Source organism: Petaurus breviceps, unplaced genomic scaffold (assembly GCF_028583685.1).
Source record: "Petaurus breviceps papuanus isolate PSGF00001 unplaced genomic scaffold, PetGlider_PUasm1.0 185, whole genome shotgun sequence".
NCBI lineage: Eukaryota > Metazoa > Chordata > Mammalia > Diprotodontia > Petauridae > Petaurus > Petaurus breviceps.
The window spans coordinates 30,545,915-30,564,431 of NW_027185797.1; the positions used below are offsets into that span (position 1 = coordinate 30,545,915).

General features: G+C 46.8%; 1 protein-coding gene across 3 annotated transcripts in view; it reads right to left on the bottom strand.

Annotated features, from left to right (window-relative positions):
* Positions 1–1,460: 1,460 nt before the first annotated feature.
* The window catches only part of PALS2 (protein associated with LIN7 2, MAGUK p55 family member), a 66,676-nt gene continuing 49,619 nt past the window's right edge, over positions 1,461–18,517 (bottom strand). For all 3 annotated transcript variants that reach the window (XM_069088702.1, XM_069088703.1, XM_069088701.1), the window contains exons 6-12: positions 13,925–14,056; positions 11,912–12,011; positions 11,437–11,505; positions 9,177–9,338; positions 7,381–7,583; positions 6,963–7,091; positions 1,461–5,324 (exon numbers count right to left, since the gene is read on the bottom strand). In XM_069088702.1, the coding sequence (XP_068944803.1) occupies positions 5,148–5,324; positions 6,963–7,091; positions 7,381–7,583; positions 9,177–9,338; positions 11,437–11,505; positions 11,912–12,011; positions 13,925–14,056 (972 nt within the window). In that variant the 3' untranslated portion in view covers positions 1,461–5,147. The remainder of the gene's footprint in view (positions 5,325–6,962; positions 7,092–7,380; positions 7,584–9,176; positions 9,339–11,436; positions 11,506–11,911; positions 12,012–13,924; positions 14,057–18,517) is intronic.

Below are 18,517 nucleotides of genomic sequence, written 5' to 3' on the forward strand. Positions count from 1 at the left end.
AAGAACATGGCAACCACCACCATGAGGTAAACATTCAGGAAACCGGCTCAGATCTTAGGAGAAAGGAAAGGAATGGTAATCGCAATAGCTCCTCCTCCCATATCTAATTGTCTAAATCTTTCAAAACAACAACAAAAAAGAAAAGATTCATTGTCTACATTTTGACCTAACTTTACCTTAATCTTCCATTTGTTATCATCTGACCTTGAATGCTAAACTGCTTTCTCCAGAATGGATGTCAGGGCTTTGCTCCACGGCTGCAGAGAAAGATTTCAAGGACAAGGAAAGAAGAGTGTTCCTTAGGCTCACCCCGAGTTATTCACTATGAATGCTGATGCAGAGGGGTCATCATGTAGGGTGTAAGGCTCTGGCTCCACAAAAGATCTTGCACTACAGGCTAGATCATCTCCTGGGCCTGCACCTCTGGGCTGCCATGGGGCTAAAAATGGGGTGTGCACCAATTCCCAAGCTTGGAAAGATTTTAGAAGCAAAGGGATATGAGGAAAACAGCAGCCCCGGGAGACAACCCCGAGGAGTCCATGTGCTCCAACCCCAAATCTAGGGAATGCTTTCTGAATTAGGGTTTTTCATTTCAGAGGTGAAAATTACATGATCCTCTTTTGAGGAGAGGGAATATTAAATCGTCTCACTTAACTTGGCAGAAAGCTTCAGTCTTGTCACAGAAAATTCAGGACTAGAACTCCAAAGCTATCAGAACAGACTCAGACCTCCGGGCCTCCTTCTCACAGCTGGCCCAGAAAGGAAATAAACTGTCTTCTAGATCAGTAGTAGGGCAGAAACAAGGTAGGACACAGGCATGGTGGGGGGGAGGGGGAAAGCTAAGCCTGCAGTGGTGTTGAGCCTCAGCTCCCTAACTGGAAAAAGCCCATCCTGGGAACCCAGGAAATAGACTAGGGTCAATGACCGAATGGCATCATCCAACCTAGAGACACAATTAGAAAAGGAAATGCAGATGAAGAGAAAACCTCCATCCAGAGAGAGAGAGAGAGTGTGTGAGTGAGTGAGTGAGTGAGTGAGTGAGTGAGTGAGTGTGTGTGTGTGTGTGTGTGTGCGTGTGTGTGCGCACAACACCCACCATACCCACCTCCCCCAACCCCCCAGCCCATGAGAGCCAATCAGTCAAACAATCTTTATAAACTCCTGGGCCAACAGAAGAGCAGCTCGAAAAACCAGCCCCTTCTCATTTCAAAGGCATTTTATTGCAAGATTAAAGCGACCATTTCCTAATAAAATAATTTGTCACTTTTTTCTTAATTGCCAATTAAAACTTCAAAGTTACAGCTAATGATACTTCCTGGGTTATTCCTTCCCTACCCAGTCTTCAGAAATCATAGGAGCTTCTGTATCGAGGCCATACCACAGTCTTCCAAACCATAGACAGGAATTCAGCTAAGTCAAGAACTCTGGTGTAATGAAGTTTTATGACACCAGTCATGGGATTAGAGAAATATGTTCAATTTTATTACGCAAGAGACACTTTATGGGACATCAGTTCTGAGATAGATTTTGGTTATTTTATACACTAGTGATACGTGTGTGTATACATATACATACACACAGTATGTATATGAAACATGGCAACATCTAAAAACAATTAGCAGTTATCTCTTTACACAAAAACTTCAGAACTGCCTCCTCACATTAGCACAGAATTATTTCCAGAACCCCTGACAGATATTTAAATATAACAATGTAAGTTTTGGATAAAGAAGAATCCAGACCCTAAAATCGGGGGTGGCAGGAGTCAAGCAGCAGGTGAGATGACAGATTATTTCTGGCCAATTTCCAAGGCTTTACCTGAAAAGCCTCCTCAGTTAAGAACAAGCATGCCTGAGCCCCGGGTCATCCCTCTTTCCCCTGAAGCTGTGATCCTGTCTAACGAGTGAAGAGAGTCCTTTGGCATATGGTACGCACTGAAGATCTATGTCACCACGAGCTTCTGGGAAGGTACTGTCTTCTACCACTCATGAGGAAATGTCACTGGTCAAAGCAGACCAGACAGACCCACCTGGCCGTGAACCTGAGCTCACCCAGGAATCCGTGGGGCTGCAGCCTCTCCTCAGAAAATGCTTCGTGCCTTGATTTGTTCACCGTTTTAAATAAAATTCAGATTTACAAGCCAGCTGCCATTAAAAAAAAAAGCAACACCCTGTGTGGTCTGAGTCAATTGGGCACTGATTGTTGCATCAGGCTGCTTATGCCATTTCTATTTTAGGGGTAAGCAAAGCTTAGCATGAGTGCAGACCATATCACACCACAACGAAATCCCAATGGAGCTGCAAAAAGAAAGGCATTTGGTCCAAACACAGCTCCTCCTATGGGCCAAAGGCATCTTCACCAAGGAAAATCATCTTCAAGGCTGTTTAAATAGTTCAGAAGATTGTTCAAATTTCCCATTTGATAAAAACCTGGTGGTCAAACATTTCTGCCTCTCCTTGCTTAAGGGAGATTTCTAAGACATGCCGCTCAATCTCAGTGACTCCTTCCATATTAAGTCAGCATCTGGTCCCAAGTGGCTCTCCAAACCCCCCACCAAGAAGGCAGAACAACATCTACACAGAGCATTTGGAATCACTTCAAACCAAATCCAATCAAAGTTCCCTACACTTCCTGGCTCTGCTCCCAAAGGTATGTAACATATGTGTCCCTGCCTCCAAGAACTACCTGGAGAAAGTCCTCCAACACCAGTGCGGAAGGCCAACCCCTCTGGGTGGACACTCCTTGCCAGGTGACTCTGAGGCCATCATGTGGGAGCTGATCGGAGCTAGGGCCTCACGTTGTTTGGCAATCCTGAAGGGAATGGAAGGAAACTCAAAATCTGGTTCCCTTTTCCCTGGAGGCTCTTGGAGTAACCTAGAGATAGGAAGGATCGAGGATTTGGAGCCAGAAGGGCCTCACTTCCCACATGGGCTTGGCTCAGGTCACATGGTGCTGAGAGCAGAGGGGGCTAGGCCTCAGGGCTTCCCTTTGGCCCTGTGAGGTCCTCAAACACCCAGCAGGCCACTCCTTGGGGCGCTTCTGCCTAAAAAAGCCATACCATGACAAGTGAGAGCAAAGGAAGCCAGAGATGATGCCAGTCCAAGCCCACTTCTTGGTAAGGTTGGGATTCAGGCCCATCCCTCCTAACAGACTGCTTTCTAGAGACACTCGGGGAAGCCCAAAGGATGAAGAAGGAAGCGCCATGGCTAGCTTATTCCACAAGCCCAGAGTTACCTCCATCCTGGTGCTGCCCCAGAGACAGATCCCACCCCACCAAACCATCCTTACCTGAGAGGGGACAAATTTCAATCTCCCTTATGCTGAGTTTTATATTAGGAATGGAATGAGCTCAACTGCACTCCCATCTTAGAAAATACAAAACAGAGAAACTCTGAAATCACAGAGTTACCTCTAAACAGGTCCCCTAATTCATGTTGTGAGAAGACAAGAAACTGGTGCAAATATAAACTTATTAAATATTATGACTTTTTTAGAGAACGTTTTTTGGAAGATGCTAGATACCTATCCTAAGACTAAGAAAGGGATCTGTGTGTCACGGCTAGAAAATATCAGGATCTGATAAAAAGACCTCAAAGATGAACCCTTGGCTAGCACTCAGTGCTTGGGCACTGTGTCGCCCTGAATGAAATCATTACTTTAGGCAATCTGTACCCTGCTATGTTGTGTACATCTCGGTCCTTGAAAACCTAAGGCAATCATTGGAAGTCTCCATGTTTCTTATGAGGTCCCAACCTGAGTCTTCTTCTTCTGGTGCTGTGGGGGAAACCACCCTCAAGAAATGTCTCACCAGCCCCCAGACCATTAAACCCAGTGAGATTCAGGCACCTTTGAAGTGATACTGCAATATGCAAATCTTAGGGCCACACGCCCCAGGACAGCATCTGGCTGGTGGCCTGCATCCATCTCTGAGTGTGTGCAGCACAATTTATATTCGTACCAATGTGAATGCAGAAATGTGCATATGATGTCAAAGAGTCCAAGGAAGCAAAAACACTGTCGCCCCCCCCATCATTAAACATAAAGCACATTTCATAACAGAAACGTGCTGTATAAATAACATCTATTTAGAGCATCTAGCAATAACTTTCACCTTTCACAAGCTACTCAGTGGCTATGGTTCTCAACACAACACAGCACAAATATCCTATCATATCACATCTCATAAACACAAGGTTCACTCACAAATACCTCAAAATGGAAAAGCAAGAGAATCTTTAAATATCACAGGAATTTACAGATGTAAAATATAACTGCTGACCATATCATAAAAAGCTTTATAAATTAAGATTTTTTCTTTATCAGTGAAATTTTCACTAGTGAAAATAAATACTTTGCCCTAAGCTTCCGTTTCCCAAATCCTGAGGCGCTCTCTCCCTCCCCCTCTCCCTTCTCCCTTTTGGTGCACCCATTCTTGCTGGGCCCCACTATACCAGTTACAGGTGGACAGCAGCACCTCCCTCTCCCTGCAATGAATGCTGGGAAAAGACTGGACTCAAAGCAGAGGGCCCCTCCTTGCATTTCCCCTTAAACAACTGCCATGAAGGGGACCTACTGTCTGTGTAAAGTACAATGGGCGACCAGCCCTCCCTCCAAGAGAGCAGAAAGCAGACACGGAGTAGTGTGGTGGGATGCTGGTTATGGCACTGATGATTGGCATTCTGCTCTCAGAAGAAATTAAATTAGGATGACAGCTCATAATTAGTGTTTTCCCTTAATAAGAATAACTGACAACAGAACTCTAATGAGGGTTTTACAAAAACTGCTTCAAGTATCCATTATCACAGTGAAAATATGAGACCAAAATGCACTGTTAAAGTGAGTGATTGGAAAACTTGGATGAAAAAGGCAAAAATGCTAAATCAAAACATATACAAAATGCTTCAACGCATTTCTCTCTGTGATATGAATAGAAAGGTTATCTGTAAAAAGTTAGAAAAATTAAGATAAATTACATATTTAAGTCCACTTCCCCTTGCACATTTTCTATAAAAATTCAGTCATGTACTAAGATTCAGTCTACAGAGTAAGAATGCCTCGCCTCAGCAGGTGCCGTCTGGCGCCATACTCAGTCTCTTAGGCGAAGGTTTACTTGGAAAGGCTCAGCCGTCCTCCATCCCCTCTGCCCGTCAGTACACCCAGCTGATGGGGACCCACTGTGGCTCTGCCCGCAGCCTCTCGATGGCAGACTGCAGCTTCTCGAAGGCCTTGTCCAGGTTATCATTCACGATGACAAGATCAAAGTAGTGGTTATACGCTCTCTGGATGCGCGCGCTTTCATCCACCGTTTTTTTCAGGTTCGTGTCCTACATGGGTTTGAAAAGAAAGCAGCACACTCATACTGGTACACAGCTTCCACTGCGCCATGGCTACACTTTAGGCACAAGGCCTTGGGCAGCAGTCACAAGGAGCCTCACAGCTCACACTCATGCATCCTGGGGGTCAAAGACAAGCTGTGGGACTCCCAGAACCCACTGGCTCCTGATTACTGACAATGAAGCTCTCTGGCATGAGATCTAGCCTGGGGTAAGAGCTTTACAACTACATGTCAGCAGTGCTGGTTTCCTTTGTAATCCTGGGTATCTTATTTTGTGCATTTAACACCATGATTCTGAGAAGGGCTCCCCAGATCTCCCCAGACCTACCAGAGGGCCCATGAAACAAGGCTCAACACCAGCCTGTGGGAGTCACAACTGATTGGATTCTAGCCAAAACCACAGCACTTCCCCCCCCCCAAGACCGTACTGCTGCTGATTTCACTGTCTCTTGGTTAATATCATTTCCAACCAATTCTTAGTTTCCTAGGAAGTTAGTAAAGTCACCGATAAAAAAATTCATGTCAGCTCAAATTATGACAAGCACCAACCAGATACCACCATACTGAGGTTGTAAATAAATTAGTTATTCTAGTTTCTTTTTTTTGGACCTGACCTACAATTTCATCAGCGTAAGGAACTCCCTCTGACATCTGTAATGTAGATATGAAGAGCTGTCTGAAGCCCTGAGTCAGGCGGTGATTTGCTCATGGCTCTGTGGCTAGCATGTGTCAGAGAGGTCTTGACAAGCCCAAAGCACCAGCCCCCGGGGCCTCTCAGAGAGGTCACACACAGGAATGATAACTGCCACCTTTGTGCATCTGATTGGTGGCACTGGACAGGAGCAGGTTATCTTCCTCACAGGCAAGTGAATAGTATTTTGCTCATTCCACAGGCACATGGGATTTTGCAGTGATATTTCATGCAATGGCCCCATGCTCAGTCCATGTTCCACTAGAGAGCACTGGATTTGGAGTCAAAAAGCATGAGGTCCAACTTCAGTCCTGCCACAGAACTGGCCAGGTGACTCGTCTAAGCCTCAGTCTCCCGAGATGTAAAGGGAGGCAGATGGACAATGGCCTTTCACATCTTTGTTTTAAATCACATGACCCAGTTCTCTGACTTTTACATGCCAATATCTCCCATCAAAGCATAAGACCTTAGATAAAAATACAGAAATTAACCTTGAGCCTGTAAGCAGAAACAAAGGTGTAACTTGGCCTTGTTAGGAGTCTGGTCTTACAACAACAGTCCAGGTTAGAAGTCGGCCTGCCTTTTCCTCTCCTGCTGTGATGTCACCTAGTAAGGTGACCTGAATGACCTTCTGGTCCCTTCTTGGGGGCTCAGTTTCCTCACTGACAAAATGAGAAGGCTGGACTCAGGGATCTGAGGGTGCCTGGCTCTAAAACGTTGCCAAGTATTAGAACGGGGCTTCCTCATTGCTGACGGCATTAGTCAGTGATGCTGATGCTGCTGTTAGCTGTAGGGTGGGCCACAAGTCTGTGCACAGCATCCTTCAGTGCCTACCAGCAGTGCTGACACACCTGCCCCTCGCAAGGAGGCTGCCAAGGCAGATCTGCTCCAGAGAGAAGACAGATGACGCTGACAAGGGCGCCACCCACCACTCACCGTCAGCAGCTTGGTGGTGATCCCGGCATCGACCACAGCCTTGTGCATGGCCCGTAGCGTCTCTAATTCGGGAGCCTCGATGAACACGACATAGGGCATAAACTCGGACGTCCTCAGGACTTTCAGGGCCTGGAGGAAAAGTGAATACTATAAACCAGTGTACACAGCTGCACTATATGAAGTTTAGGCTCCTAATGAAGTTATTTCCAAGTGAAGACTTGACACCTGGAGACAAATTCTAGTATGCTGTGTGGCACAAGGCTGGGCAGCTGCGTCCCTAAAATGAGGTATGTTTTTCCTCATAAAAAAAGCAGAAAGCTGCACATGAATTCTCCCAATGCACTATTTTCTTTCCTCTGGTGATCACCCCCAGACCCCGCGGCTGCCGGTAGTCACTCCCGGAGCGCCCGCTGCTCACCTGCGGGTTCACATCCAGGATGCACGTCCGCCCGGTCTGTGCCACCTCCAAGATGGAGTCGATCCTGGTGCCATAGAGGTTCCCTTCGTATTCACCGTGTTCCAAGTACTTCCCAGCCTTAATGTCTGCCTCCATCTCAGCTCGAGACACAAACTTGTAGGCCTGGCCATCCTTCTCATCTTCCCTCGGCTTCCGAGAGGTAACTGTACAAGGTCGGATGGTTACAGAGTTTCTCAGAGCAGCCCAGAGGCTTTCTGTCTGAGAGAGAGGCTCTAAGTGGCCTGTCTGACACTTGGGGCAGGGTTTTCCAAATGGAAAAGAACAAGTTTAGAAATGATGACGAAGCCCCCAGAAAAGCCCATTGGGGCCTATCTATAGATCAGGACACAGCAACAACAGTCTGCAAGTAGCTCGCGAGGCCTAGAGGTCAGGAGAGCAGAGGAGGGAGCAAGTCTACCTAATTAGACTCTATTAAGGTCAACTCTGCCCTGGGGTTCTGCTTTCTTCTAAAACCCCATGCAACAGGCCAGAAAGCTTAGGGCAGCCACTGAGTACCCCAGGCCCATCTGCTGCCTTTCCAGCTGGTTTCTCTCCCACTCTTCACATCAAGTGCCACTGGCCGGCCTCCTCTCAGAGCAGAGGGGCAGCCGTGCTCCAGGGAGGTGGCTTCACTCACATAATGCTGAAATGCTCAGCCTCCTGCCAAATGACATTTCCATTCACTGATTTTCTGCTCTGCATTCTCTCTATGGTGCTGTCCCATTGTTGAACAGTTAGAATGTAGTCTCTTCTCTCCATCTTTCCCTTCCCTGCATCTTGTGACAAAGCCACTGGGACATTCTTAAAAAGGCAAAGGAGCTGAGCAGCCAACAAGAAGAGTGAGAGGGCAACATGAGGAGCACTTACTTCTAGCATGCAGGCCTGAGTGCCCCTTGGCTTCTGACTGTGTGATCGGAGCAGATGGATCACCTCTCTGACCAATGCACAGAATCAGGACTGGGGACTCAGCAACCCAGCCTAGTCAATGCTAGGCACCAGCTTTGCTCACAGGCCTTCTGGTCTACCAGGACTAGCTCCCACTTCTAGTGTCCATGAGGTAAAAGGGGTTCACAATGTCCAGAGCAATTTGAAAGCAGCTCACATAATTATGCCTTTGACAATGAAAAGGCTTTCTTTGCATGGACAAAATAAATTTAAGAGCAATCAAACATGACGAGGGAGCTCAACTTCACGAATTTCTGACCTTCAACTATGGGAAATGTAACTCTTATTTCTGGTGTGTGTGTGGTGGGTAAGGGCAGGAGTGTGCTCTACCCCTCAGATCTGTGACTCCCCGGGGAGCTGCTCCCTACTTCTAGGCACTGTCTGTCCAGCTTGCAACTTCTCACGTCCGCTAAGGTGACAGGAGATGGAATCCCATTCCTTGCACAGCACGTCTCAGGATGCAATCTTGCTCTGCACACTTAGTTTTGTAGGATGATGCTGGAATACCCAAAAGATGACAGAATAGCTGCTTTTGTGAGGGGTCTGGCCTGCTGAGCAACAGGGCAAGCTCCTCTTTAGAAAAAAGCCATCATCTGAAAGCTTTCTGAAAACTCGGACAGTTAGTCTAATTCCCACAAATTCCTGAGCTGAAGGCTTCGAGGTCAAATCAGAAAAAGGGGCATGAGGGAAGAGGGGTCTCAAGAACAGCAGAGAGGGGGCAGGCCTGCCCTCTGTGCCTCGGGCACAGGATGTCCCAAGAAGGTGTGGGCACTGACACAAAGTAAGGAAGAAAGGAAGCAGAGCTTACTTACACGGTACTGTGGTCCCAAACCTCATGGGGTTCAGGACAATGAATCTGTTCTTCAAGCTTCTCCGGCCAACCCCCTGAGCCCCTATCAACACCAATGTCTTTCTCTGGAAGGGAGGCATTTTTGCTACTTCTTCATATATCTGGATTTCATGTCGGTCAAATTCTAAGTATAAAGAGAAGGAGAGTGTCAAACAGCCAGCGTCTGGATCTGTTCTGCTAATGGCAAGGCCATCAGCACCAAGGAATCTCCTGGTAGCACAGCCCATAGTATACCTGATCAAATGAGGCTGAGAGCAGATCTCCCCACATGCTACCTGACTGTCACTGTGTCCCACACAGAAGCTGCCCCACTGGACAGAGACAGGCCAGCGTTGGGCCCTCACCTCGGGATACCCGGCAACAAGCCACAACCTGCCCTTCCCAGGGATCAGCAAAGAGGAGGTGGACAGGGCCACCAACAGAGAATGCAACACCTGGGGGCTGTCAGCCTTTCCCTTTGGTCTAGTTAAGGCCAGGATGTAGTGTATATGTAAGCTGGCACCAGTCTGCTTGGGGACTTTGACAGTGCCCCCTGGGGACCACCAGGAAAGCTTCTGTCACCTTCCAAGCCCAATGAGTGACAGTGCAACTGTGAAGCCATCGACAAGCTCCCCATTCAGGCTGTGTCACCCCCTCTAAAGGTCTGTACCCAACTGTCTCAGGAGCCATGTAAGAAAACGCACAGCCCACTGTGAGCAGGTCCTGAATCCTGAAGGTCGTTTTCCTTCCATTTTCAGTGGAGAGAGACATAAGGCAGTGGTCAAACAGAACTCGACACACACAAGTGCTCAGGTTTACAGGAATGCACCAACGAGGAAAGGGGGAAGAGCACACACCTCAGGTGGTCTCATGCCTGTCAACTCCACCATACCAGGTGCCTCATGGGAACAGGACTGATGCTAGGAAATTAAGAGGACACCGTCTCTACTTGAAAACTGCCTCTACCACTACTTCTCCTTGTTGTGAGGATGAAACATTAAAATCTGTTTCTGCCCTTCCCTTTATTTCTCTTCTGGATGGCAGGTCTATTATCAGGACCCTTGGTCCAAAATAAGGGAAGAGGTGAGAACCACTCCCTCTCTCAGGGCTATTAGAGTGATTCCCCTCTCATGGGGGGGGGGGGGGGGGGGAAGAAACCACCAGGAAATGGACACCTCAAGCGAGGAGGAGGAGGAGCCCTGACTTTGCAGTGGCCCTGACAAGTTCCTTCCCCATCCTGGGCCTCAGTTTCCTCTTCTGTAAAAAGGAAGGGGTCAGCCTCAGAGGTCCTATCCAGACAGGGACTGAGAATCATGTGAACAACATACAAACTATTAAGTGGGAGATCAGGCAGCCCCAACTCAGGGCTGGGGAATCCAAGGACAGGGCTCTCCCCACTGCCCCAGAAAAGAAAAGAAAGAGGCAGCCAATGGAACTGGAGGAGAGCCTGGGGTTTGGGGCCAGGAGACGTCTGTGAGGAGGTCGGGGCCTCTCAGAGCTGTAGTTTCCCATAAAATAAGACTGGACCTACTACCTTGGTGGATCCCCCAACTCTTAAGTTCTAGGATTCTGGGGCTCACTCCCTTGACCAAAGGGCTACATTTCACCTTGTCAGTGGCAAAACTGGAAGAACTTTGCCTGAACAAATATTTTCAGTTTATTTCAATAAAAATCTAAAAAGAGAGGAAACCCTTCTAGTAAATATGGTAGTCAGTAGAAACTCAGCCGTGTATTCATAGCAACTTGAGGAATGTCTTACTAGCAAGACCTCTGGTACATCCAGTTCAGAACTGGGAGAGCAGTGACCTGGTTAGGTACCTTCCCTCATGACTCAGTTGTTTCTTTATACAGAGAAGCTTCACAAAAAGCCCAATGATTAGAATTAAAGAAGCTACTTAAACAAACAGCTTCCTGTTGTCCAATCTTTCTCCTTCAGTCAGATTACTGGGTAGTAGAAGCTGTCAGTCAGTGGCAACAGCAGGTGAAGTTCCACATGTGAACAACCTTCATGAACCACCGCCCACAGAAATGCCCCATGCACCACAGCCCACAGAAATGCACCACACACCACCGCCCACAGAAATGCACCACGCCCCAGCATCACAGTCGTCCCTGTCGAGAACATCCCCCAGTGCGGGACCCCAACAGTGGGTGTCTGAGATGACACTCTGCATCACACATCAGAGGCCATGCTCTATGGGGCTACAATTTCATTTAAACTTTTCAAAAATATCTCCAAATACCTGCATTCCGGGTGGTGAGATACATCATCTTTTTCTTTTTTTTGCTACTTATAGTTCCACAGAAAGGCCCTAGAGACAAGACAATAAATGTGTTTTAAACAACTGGCCAGACTACTGGGAAATGCTCACACAGAATCACAGGAGGGGGCCCTGCCCCCTGGAAGGGAGCCTGAGCACTAAGTATAACGTCAGTTTCCACCTAAACTTACATAGTTCCAGGTAACTGGAAAAACAAAGGCACACACACACACACACACACACACACTGGCGATAAAAGGCTGATGCCTCCGGTGCCTGCTTTGGCCCTAAGGCTTCAGTAACACACCAGCAGGCGGCAGAGAGGGAGGAGGAGCTGCCTGTGACTGGCAGAAAGGACAGACTCATGAAAGGGGGAGGCCCAGACGTGGTTCTCATCCGGTTTCCTGCCTCTGTAGATGAACAAGGCAGAGGAAGGGGACCCCTGAGAGTGCCTCACCTGGGCTGTCCCAGTCTCTTCTCACAAACGCCTTCCTCTTCTCTTCCAGGAACTGGCTGGGGATGAGGCCAGCACTTCCTCCCTCCTTTACATGGTTAGCCTGGAATCAAACGAAGGCCTTTAAAAGCTGAACCCAAGCTGCCTCCAGGGAGGGTGCACAACAGGCAATGTATCAGCACCTGGCCCTCCAGACCTCAGGCTTTGCCAGCCAGATGTTAGACGCTGAGTCTTCCAGACACATCACTGTGCACAGGCTCCCTTACCTGGTGAGACTTCACTCAGGAAGAATGAATAACCAAGGTTAAAAGGCAGCTGGGACAACACAGTATAGAGGCTGCACCTGGAGTCAGGAAGACCCGAGTCAGATCTGACCTCAGCAGTAACAGCCGCGTGACCCAGGGCAAGTCATTTAACTGGGATCTGCCTCAGTTTCCTGAACTGTAAAAGGACCATGACAACTCCAACCTTACAGGGTTGTTTTGGAAATCAAGTAATATTTGTCAAGTACTCTGCAAACCTCAAAGCATTATGTGAATACTATTTGATATTACTTACATTACTCACAATTTTAGTTGTGTGTTAGTCACACCAATAAATAACAAATTGCACATTAACTGGAGTCATCTACTATTACTACTGTTGCTAATAATGACGATATCCAACAGGAAAGATGTCCGGGACAGAAGCAGAGCGGGGATGAGAACTAAGGAAGATAGCTCCCCAATTGGAAGAGAGGAGAACTAGAAAGTGTTAGAAATGAGGGCTGCTGGCACCGGGATAGAAGGCTCTAGAAATCGGGGATCCAGTTTTAGTTCTGATTCCCTCACTGAACAGAAATGCTTTTTTATATGTAAGATTTATATTTAAAATGATGTCTTTAATGTGTAAATATATAATATTATGTTACATAGTAGTATCTCCATATATAGTACTGTTACACTTTTGCTGAGCTCTACTTGGATACAAAATACCACTTCAGGGAAATTCTGAGTTTTGTCCAACCTAAAAAACCCCAACGCTGCATCCATTTTCCTTTTCTGTCTTCAGTGACATGACCCCCATTCTGGGAGATCCACCCACACCCACACTCTCTCTCTTTCTCCTGGCTTCTTGGCTTATTAGCTTAGAGAGTGGCTCCCTCTAGTGCCTGGTGCAGAGAGGGCACAAGAGGGAGGGGAGAGAGTCTCATCACAACCTACAGAAAGTGAACCCAACTGGGAAAGGGAAGAAAAAAAGATACACTTCACTTTTCTCACCCCCAAGAAACAAAGGAAGAACCCTGGGCACCCTCTGCTGTCTGAGGAGAGCTGCCTTGGTCCTGGGAGCCTGGCACTGCCCTCCCCGACAGGAGATATATAGCAGTAGGGGCCAACAGCATGAGCACTGGGCATGTAGGTGGGTGACCAAGGGGGCCCAGGTAAGTCTCCTCACCTGTCTGGGCCTCCGTTCCTTCATCTATTAAAAGTGACAATAACAATACTAGTATTGCCAATTTAGCTACATTGCTGTTGTGAGAAAATGAAATAAGAGAAATGCTTTGTAATTATAAAATGCTATAAAAATATAAATACCAAGGAACTAGATGAATTAGGTTCCCTTCTCTATACCCTTACCCACAATTATATTATATTTGGAGGTGGTGAGAAGACAAATGTGTCCTTAGAGAAAACATAAAATAACCAGAGATTAAGGAAACATTCCAAGAGGGGCTCTCAAGGTTCCTTTGACCAAAATCAAGTCCAGCAGCCCGTTAGGTGGGAGGACAGGGGCCCAAGAACCATGAGGAGACTACTGCACAGCATACTCAGGGATATTACATTCCTCCCAAATTCAGGCTCTTTCTCACAAAACCAGTGCATCCAGCAGAGGAAAGATGTCTGTGAAAGGCATGTATTCACTGCAGAGGTAGCAATGGAGGAAAAATGGACCCAAGTTTCTCTGAATATCCTAAGACTGGACTGAGTTGAGAAAACAAGTTCTGAAGAGTTCCATTGTGGGGAGAAGACTACTCACCTGCCACCAGTTTGGGTCTTCGCGGTTAACAATCTGAAGAATTTCTCCTTTTGAGAACTTCAGTCCTGCCTCTTTGCAGGGAATTAGGTTGTCATTGTAGGGGTCATAATCAAAATGACACTTTACAAAGACCTGAAAAGAGAGTTCACAGAGAACATGGCAGGAGCTAAGGCCACTGCGGAAGGGAGCGGTGTTTTTGACCAGGTGTTGGTGAGCCAGCAGAAGCCCAGCTGACCTCTGCAAGCGAAATGCTCTGGAGGTAATGGAAGCAGGCTGAGACACCCAGGCAGAGGCTGAGACACCAAGATGCCACTTGAGCTTGTGAGGTCAAGCAAACATACCACCCCAGCCATGCCCTTTATTTTACATTCATACCAAATACTCTTTCAAGTTCCCAAATACTGCAATCCAACTGACAGGTTGAATTCCTGGCCCACCCAATTCAGACATACCCTGGGGTAGTCAACGAGCCATAACCCAGCATACACCCTGCTGCTCCTTGCCACTCACCAGCAAGGGCGCGGGGCAAGCTGACAGAAGGTTCTGATGAAGTGGCCAAATGTGATTTTTTTATCTAAAAATTCTTTCTTTCCCCTGCATCATCATAATCAATTGTCACTAGAGATATATCCGATGGTTCTGAAGAGTAACAGGGATAATATAGTCATGATATAATTGTTGGCAGCAGCATTCTTTTTCTTCAGATAATATATTCAGAAGAACAGGAATAATAAATATTCATACTCATTAAGTAAAAATTCTAGAAAGACGCTTCCTTGGTCCACTGTGCTTTTAACACCTTTTTCTGTTATTAATTCATAACACAATTTTTTCATTCAGAAAACTGTCAGGGAAAAGCACTGTTTTTTATATTCTTCTAGCTGTGCCTGGTGATTTCATATCATTTTGTCCTTGAAGACATAAAGCCAGATTGTAAGTAAAACAGTCATAAGAATCAGTATACAAATGATTATTAGTCAACTTACAACTGATACATTTTTAAAAAAATGACACTTAAGACCTGCCCACAACTTTGTTCATGGACCCGTGTGCGGATGAGAGCACAAGAGTCCAGGCCTGGACAGGAAGGTGGCAACCAGCTGCTCCCAGCTCGGGTGTTACCACCTGGGTAAAAAGGCCCACAGAGGCCTGCCATGGGAAATAGCACATCAACGTGAGGGGCCATCACCATCACCCTCAATGCCCTCTCCCCAGGAGCTGCCCCTTAAGGTTACTCACTGTTTCTGCTGTCAAAGTTTGGGAGACTTTTTCACTCCAATTTAAATACTAAATGCATTATGAATTTCTAATCTATAACAGCAATTCACTGACAATGAGATTTTTAAAATAAGAAGGAAATGTGCTTATATTTTATTTAAAGGCATTCAGACGAGCTCCTTCCTATAGGAGCACCCAAGTCCTCCTCATTTATCACTCCCTGGTTCTAATAGCTTTATTCAGATTAATAAGCAAGAAAATATAAAATTAATGCTAGTAAGGATGTCTTATTTCCTCAAATGAAACCTACATATACACAGGACTTGCATGCTACAGGATGAGGGCTAACTGTGCCAGAGGACCAGGGCGGGAGTTCAGAGCAATGTGCTAGAATCCTGACTTGGACAAGCACTAGCCACGTGACCTTAAGAAAGTCACTTAACGTCCTGGGGTCTCCACTTCCCCATCTCTAAAACAGGAACTTAAAATATTAATGGACAACAGAAATAAAATGAGCACGTAAACAAATAGGGATTTGAAGAACAAGTTTAAAACACCAAATTATTAAATCCAAGAGCAGCCTGCTAGATTAACTACTATATTTTAGTTATTTACTACTTGATATTAGTGGACAATTTTCAAATAAGATTCACTATGGCTGGAAAGACTCAATGTCAATGCTAAAAATCCCGGTATCTCCATTTGCTCCATTCTGCCCAACAAGTGTTACTCTGTCGGGGGAGCAGCAGCTGCTCTGAAACTCTCCTGGATGACGCCAGCCAATACCGAAAGGATCTGGGCCTGACCAGAGAGCAGGAAGGATGGGCTCCCTCCACACCTGCTCCTCCTTGCACTTCTAAAGGCAGGAGGCCCCGTGGGATGGAGGCTTTAAAGAGAAGAGGAACCACCTGTCTTTACACCAAACTACAGGGTTCAAAGACATTCAAGGATATTCTTTACTAAGTCAGATCAAGAGTCTGGGTGAATCCTGCTCTTCCATACTTCAACTAAGGTAGGGATGCTCTGCAGCAACACAAACTGCAGCCTGACACCTTCTTATCTTCCCTAACTTCTGTCTTTGTCCCTAGGACGGGCTTCCTCAAGCATCCCCAGGCTGGGAGGCGGGGATGGCTTGGCGATGCTCCTCCTGTATCTCACCCCCAAGTCCTTCTCAGTAATTCACTGGACCCCACACAGGGGCACCAGCATCTCTCTGGTCCTTGGGTGAATGTGCCCTTTGGAGCCTTCCACTATTGGCATCCATAGGGATCACCAAGAGAATACGGAGATCAATGACAAGAACCGTGTAATATGCAAAACAGATCTGGTGCTCGCTGTTCAGGCAGCAACGGACCCTGCTGTCAACAAGCCCCCAGTCTCACCTTGGCAGCATCTCTGCACTGTGGCCTGGGGCAGACCCTCGGCACCTCCGTCTGGACATGGCCATTGGGGCTGCCTGCCTCCAGTCTCTCCCCACTCTACTCCACCTGCCATTTAGTGGCCAAAGTTAACTGTCCTAAGATGCAGATTTGACCATGTCACCCCCTACTCAGTAAACTCCAGTGGCTTCCTATTGCCTCTGGGATCAAATACAAAATGCTCTGCTTGGCATGCAGGGCCCTTCATTACCTGGTCCCCTCCTACCCTCCCACTCTCCTCAATCTCATGCCCTGTTACACTCTTGGATTCCAGGGCACCAGCCTGCCGGCTGTTCCACAAACAAAACCCCCCATCTCTTGGCTCTGGGCCTTTAGTCAGGTGGTCCTCCGGGCCTGGAACAGCTTCCTCATCTCGATCCCCTCATTTCTCTGGTTTCCTTCAAGTCACTGCTAAAGGCACACCTTCGAGAAGTCATTCCTGGTTCCCGGACCTCAGCGCCTTCCCTGTGACCGCCTCCAGTGTATCCTGGATAAGACCTTCCTTACCTAACTGTTTCATGTTGTCTCCTCAATCAGACTGTAAGCTCCTTGAGATTGGGGGCCATTTTTTTTGCCTTTCCTTATATTCTTGGCACAGTGGATGACAATAACAGGCCTTCGAATCCACCCACTAAAGGCTCGTTCCTGCCCAGGACAAAGCTGGGATCCTTTCTCCTTTAGGTAGAGAACCTTAGGACTAGATTTAGTAACAGAAAGACAAGACAGGCCAGGCCAAAGAGGTGCCACCACAGTGAAGTCACAGACTGACTGGTCTCACTGGCCAGGCAGACGCCATTCTGAAAAAAGGTCAAGTGCCTTAATTGAGCAAAAATTTTTCCTGAAATTAATATGGTGAAAAAAAAATCAGGGGGTGGCTAGTTGGCACAGGGAATAGAGCACCGGCCCTGGAAACAGGAGGACCTGAGTTCAAATCCAGCCTCATACACTTAATACAAAAACTAGCCATGTGACCTTGGGCAAGTCACCCCAAGTGCCCTCCAAAAACAAACAAAAAAATCAGTTTAGTAGTTCAAATGCAGTAATTCCATAGTTCCTAACCATTAAAAAGCTACAGAAGATTAATGAGTTTTTTCTGACCTTGGGTCTCTATACCCAAGAATCATATTGCCATCCTGGGTCCTATGTTTGGGGCATTAAAAAAAATGATTCAGGGTTTTGCCTCTAAAACTGATTTTCATTGATCCATTAAATATATATTTATTGAGCATCTCGCATGTGTAAGGAACTGTGTTGGGGGTGGGGAGTACAGAGATGGAGAGTCTCCCTACACTGAGATTCAACTTAGTGTGGAAACAGATACAGGGTAAAATACATAAGACAAAATAGGCTTTTAAAAAGGGCTAAGAAATTCACACGTGTTGGGAAGGATATTATCTGAGAGGGATCAAGGAAAGCTTTAAAGCAAGGATGGCATCTGAGGTGGGTTTTGAAACATGTATAGGAAATGGGACTGAAGGATAATCCATGTGGAAGAAACAGTGTGAACAAACACAGAGGCAGGAAGGTATAATCTGTGTTTAGCAAACAGTAAAAACATCCCAGTGTGAGAACGCATGGTGTGTGATGGAAAGGAACAGGAAGAAGGGCAGATTGGAAGGGTAAGATGAGGTCACACACTGAAAGGCCTTAAATGCCAACCCAAAGAGCCCAGACCATACTTCATGGGCAATGGAGGGCAAAGTCCAATATGGCGGCCATGGTCCTTTAGGAAAATTCCCCTCAAGTGGCATTAACAAGTCTGGATACAGGGAGGCCAGTGAGTAAGGTCCAGCAGCAGCCCAGGGGTGAAGTGAGGAGCATTTGAACAATGAGAAAGTAAAGGAGAGACTAGGGGTGGGAGATCCCAATGGATGAGACATGAGGAAGGGGAGAAGGAAGGAGAGGAAAGGAAGGGAGAAAGTGTGTGTGTGTGTGTGTGTGTGTGTGTGTGTGTGTG